This window comes from Labrus bergylta, chromosome 8, assembly GCF_963930695.1.
Source record: "Labrus bergylta chromosome 8, fLabBer1.1, whole genome shotgun sequence".
NCBI classification, from domain to species: Eukaryota; Metazoa; Chordata; class Actinopteri; order Labriformes; family Labridae; genus Labrus; species Labrus bergylta.
In genome coordinates, this window is record NC_089202.1 from 20,585,068 (window position 1) to 20,599,946 (window position 14,879).

Genomic DNA, 14,879 nt, shown 5'->3' on the forward strand with positions numbered 1-14,879 from the left:
TGTTCTATTCTTCTCGTCTTTGTTTTGCTCAGGTGTTCATTCGGCTCTCTGTTTTGGTGTCATAGTTTGTGAAACTGCTCTACATTATACTGACAGGTCTTTGTAATATTATGTTGCACTCATGCATGTCAATAGGAAGGACTAAACAGTTACAAACAACTCTCAGTTTTACTGATGAAAGTCACAAGTAATCAGCGGTGAAGATAGAAATTCACTAAACCCAAAATATACAGAATACACAAATATTTATAAACAATACAGTTAAATAATGCAAAAAAATTAAAAAAATACAATAATAAGCCCCGTTTCCACCAAGCGGCCCGGTTCAGTCCGGTTCGGTACGGTACTCATTTATTGGCGTTTCCATCGTCAAATGTTGGGAATGGTACAAAAAACAAGGGATCTGTACCGTCTTACTTTTTTGGTTCCGTTCTTCTTCTTCGTTGAACTTAATTAATAGCGGGCTGGACTGTGTTGGGCTGCTATAATGTCACACAAAAAACAGCTGACGCGGCTATGTCCATCTGGTTGACACGGCGGTTTGGCTGTGGAAACGCAAGCAAGACCAGGGTTTACCGTATCAAACTGTACCAAACTGTACTGAACCAAACCGGACTGTTTGGTGGAAACGGGGCTTAAGGGTAAAAGGTTCTGAGCTTATACTGATGGATGATGCAGTTAGTGTTGTTTTTTTAAATTGAGATCACTGTTAGTTTTTTCCATAGCAGCAGCTATTCTTCAGGCATCTTGAGAGTCAGTGCAACAAGCTGCTGCTGTTGAGATCAAGTCATTGTCTATGACTTTGTTCATGCAGAAGACTCAAAAAAGACAAAGCGGGGGAAAAGTGGGACTGACTACCCAGAGCCCCAATAAAGGAAGAGAAGGGTAGGGGCCGTTATTGGGCCTGAAATGAATCATTTTAGTTCTGATACTCAGCTCTTTCTTAAATCAGAAATTTAAATGGTGAAAACCTTCGAGATGCTTTAAAGCAATCATTGTTTTTGTTAAACCGCTATAGAGTTTTTACATATGCAACACAAAGTTTAAGTTTTGACAACCTTCATTTTAAGCTGTTAATGGCTCACGTGTAGCTTTAGCATCATTTTAGGGTTAACTGAAGCTTTGGGGTTAGGGCGCCAATACCCTCGTGGTTATGATGCATGCACCATATACGGAGGAGATAGTCCTCAGCGCAGACCTCGATACTTTACTGCATGGCCTCCCCCACTCTCTGCTCACAACATTTCCTGTCTCTCTTCATCTGACTTATCTAATGAAGACAAAAAAAATAAAGCTTTGGTGTTTAGAGGCGCAATCAGATCTTTGCATGTGGCCCAGGTGATGCTGCTGACGCATCTGTTCAGCAGTTTAGTTTCACAAAAAGAGAAAGACTGAATCTATGTTTAAAGTTTGTACTTTTCTTGACCATGTGCATGCACAGATACTTTCCTACGAATCACGTGTTTGTTGGTGCTGACTTTGAACGACGCAGCCTCACTTAGCCACAATCAAATCCACAATTAAGATCAAATGAATAAATAGATAAGAATTTGTCAGAATATTAAGTGGACTTTTAGAGAAAAGGCAACCATGATTTAAAAAAAAATTGTAAAAAAGATGTTTAAATAATGAAAATGTTGAGGATGCATCTTTATTCTTGATGGAAACATTGAAGCTGCATCCTCGACATGCTGTACAAAATGACAGTAAGATGCTCTGTGGAGTTAAGGGAATAAAAATCTGCTCAGCACTTTTAATCTTTTTTGTTTTTACTTTTAAAATCTTAATGCCTGAGTTTGTTACTGAAAATGATCTGGTCGCTGTGGGGACACGACAGCTCCTCCCCCTAAATCAATTTGTCAGTTCCTGCTATTGCAGCATTATGTACATTTGTTTAAATGCAGAACCACGGGAACTTCCGAGACGACACGTGTTGATGAAATTGATGACCACAGAGCAACAATACTAAACCAAACTGTTGAGTTGAAAATGTCCTATGTTACTTCTATAGGTTCAGAAAGAGGAACTTGTCTCTGGTTTTCTTTGTGGTTTTCTGTGAATAAATGTGACTGTCAAAGCCTTCTGTCATTCTCAGAAGAGAGCATTAATGAGAGACTGGTAAGGATGGAGGAAGAAAATAATTATTCTACGGTAGTGTTTAATCATAGTGGCTCCCCTGGAAAAGGTACGTTTTATTTATTTAACTTTTTTAAGTTTAACTGACTCCAAAGCTTATTTCACTCTGACTAGTTTCACAGAAAAAAAAAGTTGGTTTCATCTTTTGACTAGAACACATGCTTACAGCCGGCTTTGTTTGGAAGTTTCACATTGTTCAATCCAGTTGTTAAAAATAAACAAATTAATAAATGGAGATTTTACTTGTTGGGATTTCTGAGCCATGATTAGTGGTGTAGTGGTGCCTAAAGAAGTAGACTCTTCACTTTTCCCCAAAATGTTTTTTTAAGTGACTCGTCCAGCAGAGGAAAAACAGTCTCTGTTATAAATAGTGACATGTACATATTTAGTTTGTGTTTACTAGCCACTTAGAGACGGAGTAAGGAGAGTCATCCCTTTACCATCAGGGGAAAAAAATTGCAGCATACTACTTAATACTGTCAATCAATCAATGGTGTAATCAAAGGAGATTTAGAACTCTATGCAGACTGACAAATAAACTCTGTGTACCTGCGTATACCCTGCACTATACACCACTGGCCATGATACAAAAAATGGCAATCTTTTGCTGTTTTGCAGTTTGTCCACAATTTCCTGTGAAAACAGACCAATCTGAATAAGTTTTTAATCAGAGGCTGCATGCTCCAAAAGATGTTGGTGTTTCATCTCCTCCTACATCAACAGAAATACACGCTGGTGTCTAAAGAGATAAAACAGTGTCAGAAAAAAAAATCTCCTCTTCAAGACGGTAAAAAGTGAGGAACCTCCAAAGGATCACAATCTGAAACCTGTCGTCTTTTATTAATAAATCTAAAAATGTTTTAGGCAGCTTCATGTGTTTCATGTCTTTTTGTCATTTACATGTAATGAGCACTTCCTACGGACAGGATTCTAGGTCAGGGGGAAGCACAGTCAAGAGAAACAATTAAATACTTTCATTAGGGAAGGAAGTGGCTTAATATTTCTGGACCATGTGACTCAAAATGTTGAAAAAACAAAATGTAATAAAACCCAAAATGTAATAACTAGTCAATAATGTAACAAGATGCTGAGCCCAAAACATAATAACTTTTTCCCTTAATATTTCTCTCCTAATAGTGTAATAATTGTATAACATCATAGCGTGAGGCAATCATATACAGTATGGGGGACGGGGGGTATTTGTGTATGATACTCTACAGTTACTACATTTTGGGTCATTGTTACATTTCCGGCTCTTAAGGCTGAAGGATCTGTTTACAGTCGTAGCTTTCAAAATGAATCATCATAGTTACACAACTCTTTAATAGTGAGCAAAAGTGTCTGGGGTAATTGGGCCCCTGCATTGAGTAATATGCTGAAATCACTTGTTGTGTTGCATCCGGGAAGAACAAGAAGAACCTGAAATGATCGACAATGAAGTAAATCTATCACAGCATTAATAAGCTCTGTATTATGCCCCCTTCTGTCTACATGGGAAGTAAAAACTACATACTGTCATTCAATTTTTCATCTAGAGAATAAAGAGGAATCGACAATTTATTCAGTGGTGAAACCTAAAGAGCCCACAGCTGCAATATCAAGTAAGTCATAAAACCTGTTGTTTTCTTTTTCCAATACACCACAGAACATGCTGTGATTATGGGGGGTGGGGTGGTCGTGTGCGCTTACAGCACCCTGTAAGTAACATTTGCTCAGTGATTGAGTTCTACAAAGCCCCTTCAGAAAGTCAGGTTGTAGCTCTCTGAAGTCTGAATCTGTTTCTTTTCCAGAAGTAAGGTACGAGTTCTTCTTGGGACAAGTTTCCCTTTGCACTAAATGACAGTAAATCCTGCTTTCTTCCATTGTTGATGTATGTTCCACTGTGTCTATGAACCTACACAGGAAGTCAGTCAAATGAAAGCTTCTGTGTGATCTCGATGTAGGAGCCCTGTTTAGGAGTTATAAAGTGTAAGACACAAATTGCTGAATTGTTGGAATCTAGCATTTGAAATGGAATGAGAAATACATCTTTCATAAATGAAAAAGATATTTGACTGTCTTATTTCACAGGACGCTCAGGAGCGAAGCCAAGGCAAGCGCATCAATTAATAAATGAGCCCGTCTACATATACTCTGAAAAAATATATCTCTTCCAAAAAAAGTTTCTCAAGATTAACCTAAAAAAAATCCATCTTTGTCCCTTAAGGGGCAAAGTTTATTACAATACAATTTAAAAATGCCTCCTGTTTTACCATAATAACTGATAATTTGATGATGTGATCGTAATTACAGTCATTCTTTAATTATGATCTCTCTAATAACTTGCAGATGTTGAAACAGCTGGACGCTCTAGACTTCATGTGCTGGTGGTGTGTTTGGGGATCCTCTCTGTCCTCCTGGTGACAAGCATCAGTGCTATCATATACAGTAAGTTTCATTCGAACACATGTGAGTCAAACTGAGAACATTCACCTAAACATTTAAAGCAGCTTGATTTATATAAAGTGATGTTGAAATTAGGACTCGACCGATATTGGATTTTTGGGGCTGATATTAGATATTAGGATATTAGGCACTATTAATTTCTCGAGATCTCTTAAAATTTGTATCATTGGGCACTTCGACTTTTGCCAGTCTTCCTTTTTTTTAACATTGGCGTCTGTACTTCTGCATGAGAAAAGGGATGTCCAAGCAGGGAAGTAGTCAGTGTTTTTTTTAGTGTATCAAAAATTGTCTGAATAACCAAAATCTACATTTTTCTCATCGTACTCATTTTAAAAATGGATGCATTTCTTTTTAGCAGCTGATGTGAGTGTTTTGTTTTTTCAAATGGTTCACATGTCAGTCTACTGTGACAACAACATGAAAAGCAATGTGTCTGGATACCTGTCTTAAAAAGGGTCAGGACTAAAGCACGTGTGCATACGGAAAATTATCCTTCTTTGATAAAACCTGCTGCTGCCATTCATCAAAAGATTGTCAAACTGATATGTTCCTCCTTCTTGTTTTCACCATAGTCACTGTGGTAATGAACAAACAGAAAGCAAGCCTCAGCGACCTCAAGGCTGAAATTCAGCAACTGAAAACAGAGAGGGGTGTCTTTGAGAATGAGACACAGAAGCTGAGCAGAGTCACTGACAATCTCAACCGGACGCTGGAAGCCATCCTGAAGTTTGACACCTTCCCAGTAAATAATTTCTGCCCAGAGAAGAGTAAGCGCTCCTTTCTGACCCTAACTATTTATTAACCAAAGAATACAGACAAACGTGAGGCTACAGATACACCATTTTAAAGTACATTAGAATTAATAGATGTACAGGGCAGGTATAAATCTATGTTAATCTGCTTTGCATCCTTTGCCTGCCCTAAGCATGCACTAATATTTATACCCACACGGCGCCATTTTCCACTGATGTCACGATCAGAGTGGGACGCTCAAATGCTGTGATAAAGTCTTGCTGCTGTGTAAGAGGTTTACTAGTTATAGAGATAGTAAGAAAATATGGCTATATTTCAAGTTTTAACTATATTTTGGAAACGTGTTAGCTTCTGTTAGACAAGAGCTATATTTAGCATTCTACCACGTCTGTGCTGACATTACCATTTAAGTTATTTGCAATGTAATTGGATGGTTCACAGTAATGTTAGCTTTAGTTATTTTTGATGTTAGTTAACATTAATATTAGCGAACCAAATTTGTTATGTTAGCCAGCTAACAGTTAGCTCAACGCCAATATTAGCTGTTGTGACTTAGTTTTCAGTAGGCCTGCATGACTTATTGAACTTTGGAGGTGCTGAAATTATAACTATGAATTAGGTTTCCCAACATTTAATATAGGATTAACAACCTTGCCTATCTTCATACAGCGTTTAAGCATTTCCACTCTGAAGATATGAATGAGGAAATTGATCGCCATGAATCTGGAGCACAGTGAATTTAAGAAAGGTTAAAGATGACTGCCTGGTTTACAGGAAATATTGTGAAGCTGTAAGCTGAATAGAAAAAAAACTGAATGTTTTAATAGCCTGAGCAAGTAGATAAAAACTAGTTTATTTAAAAAAGACACAAAAGGCATTGTGAAGTTGAACCAGTAGACCTACAGTTACAAGTAAAATGGATGAAAGAGAGATTTAACCATCAACCTGTACAATACTCTAAATTTGTCTGATCTTGAATCTTCTTTAATTTGTGTCCTTTGTTCATGAATGCAGAGTGTCAGCCGTGTCCGAAAGGCTGGATTCTGTTCCAGGGAAAGTGTTATCTGTTTTTCAATGGAGAATCCAGAAATTGGAAGCAATGGCAAGAGAGCCGAACATACTGCCAAAACAGAGCTTCAGATCTGGTTGTTATAAGTAGTCTCCAAGAACAGGTGAGCTCAACCACTTGAGTTTTAATTGTCTTATGTCAGATGTAGAATTGAATTCCCAAGAAACAAAACGTTACACTCACATCCATGCAATGTTTTAACATTTTAAAAGTTTTAATTCTCTGTAAAGAATCTCTTGAAGTTTGTGTATATGATAATCAGCCACCGATATGTCTTCCAGGAATTCATCAGCAAGCACATCACATTTTACCATGATAAGTATCATGGCTTCTGGTTGGGATTACATACAGTTGACAACAAAAACTGGAAGTGGGTGGATGGACGTAATGACACTTTAGGGTAAGAACGCTTAAAGAAAGTCACAGCACATCACTAATGTCAGCCTCATGTTCATCCAGTCTCACAAACTGCTGAGTTTGTTTGCTAGTTGTATAAACTAGAAAATTATTATATTTTAACAACCACTACCATTAGCATTCAACCACTTCCCGGCAAAACTGATCAATTAATACCAGTGTAAAATAAATTAAAAACATAAACTCATAGCTAACAGTCGTTTTAGCTAGCTAGAACAAGTGTTAGCATGTTATTGGTTATTTCTGTCTTACGTCTGCATAGGCTGGGAAATGGTTGAATGTAAACAGTGATATGACTCAGCATGAAGCACATGGCTTATCAAATATATTGTTTTACCTGAAATAGGGACTTTTGCAATTGATTTAATTTTCATTTTTGATCAATTGAGAAGTGCTGATATTTGAACCATTATTTTTAGATGTCATACGTTTTGTAAGATTTCCGACCTGGCTGACAGAGATTCAACAGACATTAGCTTCCCACCTTCAGTGTGATTTCTGTTGTCACCTGATATTATTACCGATATCCATGTTGTTTGTTCAAAGGTACTGGACGACGCTCGGTTCCTCTGGTCCGTGTGGGCTCATGATCCCCCAGAAGAATCTTACAGCAAACTGGGACCCAGCAACATGTGACTTTTTGAACAAATTCATTTGTGAGTGTGAAGCTCTGACTATGTCTGATTGATTTTGAATTAGAGAACAGTTTTGTTTTCTTAAAATATTCTTGCTCTTGCTGTTTGTTCAGGAGTATACTTTTCCAAAACTATCCACTTAATGAAAACTCAAACAGATATTAACATAAAGTATGAATGACTCCTCCCCCACTCTCTCCTCCCAACATTTCCTGTCTCTCTTCAGCCGTCCTATCCAAAAAGAATCCTTTCATAAATATATATAGGCCTAAATATACAATCTAAAGACAAAGTAGTATGTAGCCTCAGTGTAAGTCGTTTTTTTCCACTGCATCGTTTACAACATCCCTTTAATGTTCTCCAAGTTGCACTGAACGATATTAAATTGGTTTAAATAATCAGAAAACTAAATGTATGTTGTTTTCTAGGGCCAATACCCTTCATATTACCACCCTGCTAGGATCCTTTATCGAGAGAGTTGAAGACTATAAATATCTCGGTGTATGGATAGACGACAAACTAACATTCAAATTTCACACTGACAATCTTACTGACAAATTACGACAGAAAATTGGTGACCTTTATAGAAATAAATTAAATTCCCCTATGTTCTGTCGAAAAAAGACCATCAAAGCAGTTTTTCTTTCAGCTTTGGATTATGGTGATGTGGTCTATAGGTATGCCTCTACCACTACGCTGAAGCCCTTAGATGCTGTTTATCATTCTGCATTTTGATTCATTACCGGCAATCGCGACATGACTCACCGCTGCATTCTACATGATAAGGTTGCTTGGTCCTCTCTTACTGAGAGATGCAATAACCACTGGCATCTTTTTATCTATAAAGCCCTTACCGGAAAGCTACCATCATACAGTATATCACCTCCTTGTTACATCTGAACCCTGTTCCATCTTTAACCCGCTTGAGTGAGAGGTTCCTCATGCCAGGACTGACCTGGGGAAAACTGCTTTTAGTGTTAGTGCTGCAAACTCTTAAATTTGAGCACTTTCATCCCTTATGGATACTTTAGGAATATTCTTTTTAACCGGCTAATACCTGCCTGTTACTGTTTTATTTGATTTTAAATGCTGACTTATCATTGTAGTAATTTCAAGCTTTTTAAATTATGTTGGTTTATTGTTCTTATTGCTCTTTTATTGATTTGATTTTCTGTGGTAGCTTTATCTCATTTTGTTACTCATTGTTTGCCTTTTATGTATGTTTTATCGGCATCATTGTAAATGAGTCACCCTCAATGACTTCTCCGAGAATTTAAATAAAGGTTGATGATGATGACATAATTCAGTGACGCAATTTATTACATTTGTTACATTTTGTGGTCTATTTGAACAGATATTGAGTTTGCAGGAAGGCTTTAAAATCCCCCAAAAATGGGGGAAATAGTCTGTTTAAGTTATGTGTATAAACACTCACAAGAGCTCTGATCCAATCCAACTTTATTTATAGAGCACATTTTTTATTAAATCAATAAAAAAAACATGGGAATAAAAAGAGGAAGGAAGCTAAGGAAACTAAAAACACTAGAAAACGGTTCTGTTAAAGAGGTGGGTTTTAAGGGCCCTTTTAAAAGTGTCCGCAGACTGTGGTGCCCTCGGGTGGTCAGGTAGAGCATTCCATAGATAGCAGTCGATAATAATATCTGATATTTTTCAACGAATGAGCTTTATTAAATTAAAACTAAAGTTTTTATAGTGCTTCATAGACTTTTAGAAACTTTATTTTTTCCAGGCACACATTGGTGATCCACTAAAAACAGCTCCACGTCCCACTTTTTGGTCCTGACCCACCAATTGAGAACCAGTGCTCTAAAAGTATAAGTGCAAATATTTTTAAGCTACCCTTGTAGGAGAAGAACCTTTAATTTCAGCACAGGTTATACCAAGTGAGCGGATGATTTAACAGTAAATACAGTCAGTGGTTATGATTCATAAAAGCACAACAGGAGAGTTCCTGTCTGGTCACTAAAAGTGCAAAGCAGAGGTTTTCATTCAGGCTGCAGGGTTACTGGTGACCTCCTCCAGCAGGGGTTTGTAGAGTTGGGGGTCTTCAGGACTCTAACAGAGAAGAGAGAAGAAAGAGAAAATCATATGAAAAGGTGCAGACACAATCAAATCTGTGAGAATTTCACACATTTACAGAGTGATTACACACATTGACTGTGCATGGTAAATGGACTTGAGCTTGTACACTTTTACACTGCAGGTCACACCTACACATTCACACCCTGATGGCAGAGGCTGCTATGTAAAGTCTTCATTTGGTTTCATTTGTCCCCATTGCAATAAATACATTGAATATTAATTAGCCCTCAGGCTGCTCTTTTTGCACATCTCCACATTGCACTTTACTGACTTAGTAAAAGTTCCCATTTTGGGTTGACCTCTTGACTGATTTTACTGCAATGTTTTATATCGTTTCATATTGTGTTGTGTTGTCTGATTGTTTAACTTTCTTTTGATTTTGATTTTAGGGTGATGTTGTCCTTGTATGTGTTGTCTTCTGTGTGCTGCAAAAACAAAATTCCCCCATGTGGGACAATAAAGAATCTGAATGTGTAGACTCTACCTTGTTCTTCTCTCTCTTCTGAATGAAGCAAAGAGCCTTGATCCCCAAGACAGCAGAGCTGATGACCACACAGAACTCCAGGACGGACAGAACAATCAGCACGGCGTTGATGCTTCTCAAAAGCATCTGATGGGACACAAAAGAAACAGTGACGCGTTTAAAAGCTGTGAATATCTGTAGGAAGCTTCTGACAAACTAATTTTGAGAGTTTCTTCATAGTCAACTTGTTTTAAGTCTGTATAATAATCAGCAGCAGTTAACTTTGAAGACAAAATGTTTCAGTAAAATAATCACAGCCGTCTCATTTCTACGGTGGCTGGGAAGTGCAAAACACTTTAACAAAGCTTGAGACAAATTTACATTTTATAAAACAAAATTACAAAACCCACAACACTTTTATCAAGGACAAAACAAATTTACAAGATGTGAAACACTTTTACACGCGCTGAGACAAATTTACAATTTTACAGAACCTTGACAGAAAGGTAAGTGACCCGGAAGTGAATATCTGGTCCTTCTGTCTCATTGGTGTCCTTTAAAAGTTCAAGAGATCGTCCACACGAAAAGCAAAACTGACTAATCTGGCTCAAATGAGTTCCACAAAACAGGCAAAAACATCTTTCCATCACCACAAACTCTCTATCACTCCAAATCATTGTCTGCCAAGTCTTCTCACCAAAACAAACAAAATGACCCCTCACTCAATCACTTCCTGGTTACTTCCGGCATTTGGTACGTTCCCTTTCCGTTAAGATTCTGTAAATTGTAAATTTGTTTGGGGACTGGTAAAAGTGTTTCACACTTTGTAATTTTGTTTCACACTTCCCAGCCACCGTTTGTTTCCATTCCTCAGCGACACACAGCTTGTATTGTCATCGGTCAGATAACATTTCCCCCACACATACATACCAGAGTTATTTCTTTGGCCTCCAAGCATTTAGTCTGATCAGGAGATAAAGTTGTTGAAGTGTGTCGGTTGTAATCATAATCGTAATAATGATGATTTTCACACATCCACCACAACCAAATGTGTGCAATGTTGATGCTGTAGAGCACGATGGCTGCAATGGAGAAAACAACTCCTGAGAGATTCAGAATCACGTTGAGGATAACCTGTAGAAGAAAAATCTCAATGTATGAACAACCACACATGATGAATGTACAAACTCCTCCTATTTCATGGTCTATATATGAAGACAGATTAAAAGTTGGCGACTCAATGAAAGCTAACAGGAGGATTTTATAAAGCTGGTTTACTCACCAGGCAGGGACTTGGACGCTTCTCAGACACGATGCTCACGACACCAAATAAAATAAACTAAAGAGAGAAGAGACAAAAACATTTAAACTTCCATTCTTTCACACCACCTCTGATACCCATAAGTCATTACTAATATCTTCTACTTTACTGTAATATTAGTCAATCCAAAGATGCAAGGGGAACACTCGAGGAAGCATGTTGTTCATTTCAATGTTTTATATGCATTCAACTTTTAAGTCAATCATCTGAACAATCCTGGTGTCACCTTGTCCTCTGATCTTAAAGGTTCTTCTTGTCCTGCATGCTACAAATCACTTTGTCAGAATTGGACGATATGACAGTGTTCACAAGCATTCAAAAAGCTCCACAGAAGTAGTTTAGTCTTCTTGCTGATGGTCTGATTTTCTTTCATAGATCATATAGTTCTCAGTTTTAAACTGTACCAACTACTTTATTTATTTATACATGTTTAAGATTTATTTTGGGGCTTTTTGCATTTATTTGATGGAACAGTGGATAGAGTAGTAAACAGGGGGAGAGAGTCGGGAATGACATGCGGGAAAGGAGCAACAGGTCGGACCGGAACACGGGCTGCCTGCTTGGAGGACTGTCTCCTTACATGAGGCGCAGATAGCCTAGCTGTTTGGTTGCTCCCCATGTAAGGAGGATACAGCTTCTTTCACCATCTGCTTTCAACAGGTTTAAGATTCAGGATTCATCTCTCAGATAGTAAAACAACTCTCCATACTTTGACCTTTACTCGAGGTTGGAGACGGGGTCGATTGACTGGCCAAAGGATGTAGTGTTTGTTTATCTCAGGCACTTGTAGCTTATAGCTAAATGCTAATGTCAGCATGCCAACGCGCTCACAGTTACATTGCAAAGCAGGTCCTGTCCTGTAGGAAGAAAACCGGCAGCTGAATCTCCAACAGAGCAGCCCCAATAAAGTTACTTTAACTTTACTTTAGTTTTGTAAGGGCTTTGGGATGCACATATTTAAATACACACAAAAAAACAACAACATAAAAAACAAGTAGTGAGTTTGCTTACCAGTCCTCCCATCCAAAAGGGAAACTTGGACTCATCCATTTGCCACCGAGAGCCAGACCCAGAGCAGAGGATCGCTGCGAGGCCGATGTTCAGCAAACCAATCATGATTTGCAGAGCCTGATGGGGGAGCAAACACAGTATGAGCGCCACACACCTGTACAGTTTAAAAGTAGTTACCAGGTGTCAAGATTAAAGTCATCTGGAGAACAACACGGAGGGGGGGGCAGAGAATCCTGTTAGAGGACCTCTGTCTCATAGTTTCATTGTTTACTCAATGTTCCTATCATATATAAAACAGAACATTACCTGAAGACCTGAGACAGGTACAGAGCCCAGACAGTGTCATGAAAACACTCTGCAAATGAGACTTTGTCCTCATAGCTCTTTTCAGACGTTTTTTTTAACTCAGCTCAGCGGTCATCACAGTTTTATACATTTGTATTGATTCTGTGACAGCGTAATGTTGGTGTCCCAGTCTGAGAATTCACATTGCTTTTCAGCGGGAGCTCCACATATACACACAGTCAAACATGCACGCACACACAGCGCTGTGCTCCCCTGCTGGCTCCGCTGAAACCGGCTCGCCTCTGTTACTACCACTAAAGACGGTGGGATCACTTCATCCCCCCATTACACTCCGCAACACTCAGATTGAAGGTGAAACGTCACAGGGGAGTAAATACCGCGGCTTGAAACAGAAATCTGATGAGGGCTTGTGACTTTAATGTGTAGCTTCTGGCATTTCAAACACACAATTTAGTCAGAATTAAATCAGAACTGAGTGGGTGAAGGAAAACGTATGTGTGTACATTTCATAGAGATACTTCAAACATGAGCTTGTTACTTACCCCCAGGACTGACTGAGATGAGCCCTGGAGCTTCTTCAGATGCTGGGACACAGAGCAGCATATAGGGTTGTAACAAAGGCCTTTGAGGATTTGGCATATTGGAGGTAAAACACTTTGGGGGTCCGAGGTCAAAGTGAGCACAGTGACCCCTTCAGCCTTGGTCATGGTCACAGACATCCTGCCTGCTCCGACAGACTGAAAACACAAGAGAGTAACTGCACAATCAGTTTGCTGTTTCTTATTCTTTAAGTTTTAAAATAGTTACAAGCTGAATCTAAATGTCAAAGTAGTCCTCATAATCAGTTTTGCTGACTGACTGACCTTTTCTTTTGGCTGACATTTATTGTCTCTTCTATTCCCTCTGACCAAAGTTTCACACAGTCAGTGAACTTTTTACACTTTGTCATTGAACCTTGAAGTGATTTTATGAACCTGTAAGTTCTTAGTCTGTGTTCTTAGAGCAGTGATTATCAACTGTAATCTGTAACCCCATAATATAAATTATCTCGGGTGATTAGACAATAAACATAAAAATAAAATCCCAATGCTGAAATACTCGCATTGTGCTTGAAAGCGGACAGGCGTGTAAGCAAGAAAAAAGCTGACTCTTGTACAAATGTAGTTGATGACCCCTGCCTTAGAGGAACTACTGGAAACTTTAGGTTTCAGTACAGATTTAAAGACGGCATACAACAGCCCCGTTACCCCTCTGAAACATTGTGTCTGCTGAATGAATTTAGGCTCACAGTTTGCTCGCTCTGTGTCTCTCTACAAAAGTAGTGTGGGAGGCAAAGCCTTCAGTCATCAGACTCCTCTCCTGTGGAAATATCGTCCAGTTTGTGTCAGAGACGCAGACATCATGTCTTACTTTTAATCATTTAATTCTGTATTTGCTGACAAACTGCCTGCACACACTTGATCAAATGTAAGCGCTGGATTTGTACAGCTCTCTATAATGTGACTGCCCCCAGCAAAGTGTGTTTACATTCAGTTATTCTCTCTTTGTTCAATTTGTTCATTTTATTTTTTCTTTATTTGAGACGCTAGAAGTAATGTGAAGCTAAATTCTGAATCTGAATATATATATTTATTTCTTTTCTTTCTTTCTTTCTTTTTTTTTTACATTTGTTGCGGTTTAATTACTTTTACATTTATTCTTCTTATTATTTGCTTTGTTAATCCAATAGAAGATAAATCTAGAAAACACTGTTAGATTTTACTTTACAAACCTTTTCAACACAAAGTCCCAGCTGAGCAGTTTGGTTTTTTTTTTAACTGCGAACATATTTTTCACAACACAAAAAAAAGAGCAAATCGTTTCACTCAGGCCTAAAACTATTGTTCTCGATGTAATTTTATGACTGCAATCTGATAAAACGCGGAAGAAAGTAACATATATAGATGTTATCATCCTCATTCTCCAAAAAAGAGTAAGTTATTACAGTCTATCTGTGCTAAGGAGGCATAAGAAACACTTAAAGGCATTTTTATACTCACATAAAAGTTGTTTTGGGAATAAACTCAAAATTGAGGAAGAGGAAATGTATTTACTTTTATCAGGTACACAAGACACACCTACGCATTATCCCATGATATCTTATTCTAACTAGAGTGCTGCTGTCTCAGTAGCGTTGTGCTCAGTGCTGCCGCTGGCGGTCGGAGGCTGTACTGCACTAGC

The 14,879-nt window shown here is 38.3% G+C and overlaps 2 protein-coding genes across 2 annotated transcripts; one reads left to right on the forward strand and one right to left on the reverse strand.

Moving 5' to 3' along the window:
- Positions 1–1,915: 1,915 nt before the first annotated feature.
- On the forward strand, positions 1,916–8,757 carry LOC109992053 (C-type lectin domain family 12 member B). Its single transcript, XM_020644528.3, has 7 exons — positions 1,916–2,185; positions 3,672–3,737; positions 4,465–4,563; positions 5,154–5,348; positions 6,349–6,506; positions 6,685–6,803; positions 7,367–8,757. Exons 1-7 carry the CDS (start codon positions 1,990–1,992, stop codon positions 7,506–7,508), a joined length of 975 nt encoding a protein of 324 aa, XP_020500184.2. The 5' UTR covers positions 1,916–1,989; the 3' UTR covers positions 7,509–8,757.
- A 139-nt stretch (positions 8,758–8,896) lies between these two features.
- Positions 8,897–14,841, reverse strand: LOC109992009 (membrane-spanning 4-domains subfamily A member 6C). Its single transcript, XM_020644475.3, has 7 exons — positions 14,699–14,841; positions 13,202–13,396; positions 12,354–12,470; positions 11,304–11,360; positions 10,952–11,155; positions 10,043–10,168; positions 8,897–9,531 (listed from the first exon to the last, which is right to left on the reverse strand). Exons 2-7 carry the CDS (start codon positions 13,376–13,378, stop codon positions 9,466–9,468), a joined length of 747 nt encoding a protein of 248 aa, XP_020500131.2. The 5' UTR covers positions 13,379–13,396; positions 14,699–14,841; the 3' UTR covers positions 8,897–9,465.
- Positions 14,842–14,879: the final 38 nt, after the last annotated feature.

Bases quoted from the DNA above. Each gene is read 5' to 3' on its own strand.
- LOC109992053 (XM_020644528.3), top strand. From the start codon at position 1,990: ATGTCCTATGTTACTTCTATAGGTTCAGAAAGAGGAACTTGTCTCTGG. The intron at 3,738-4,464 runs GTAAGTCATAAA...AATAACTTGCAG, and splicing joins GCCCACAGCTGCAATATCAA to ATGTTGAAACAGCTGGACGC. The intron at 5,349-6,348 runs GTAAGCGCTCCT...TCATGAATGCAG, and splicing joins TAATTTCTGCCCAGAGAAGA to AGTGTCAGCCGTGTCCGAAA.
- LOC109992009 (XM_020644475.3), bottom strand. From the start codon at position 13,378: ATGTCTGTGACCATGACCAAGGCTGAAGGGGTCACTGTGCTCACTTTG. The intron at 10,169-10,951 runs GTATGTATGTGT...GTGTCCCATCAG, and splicing joins AGGCCAAAGAAATAACTCTG to ATGCTTTTGAGAAGCATCAA. The intron at 9,532-10,042 runs GTAGAGTCTACA...CTTCTCTGTTAG, and splicing joins AGAAGAGAGAGAAGAACAAG to AGTCCTGAAGACCCCCAACT.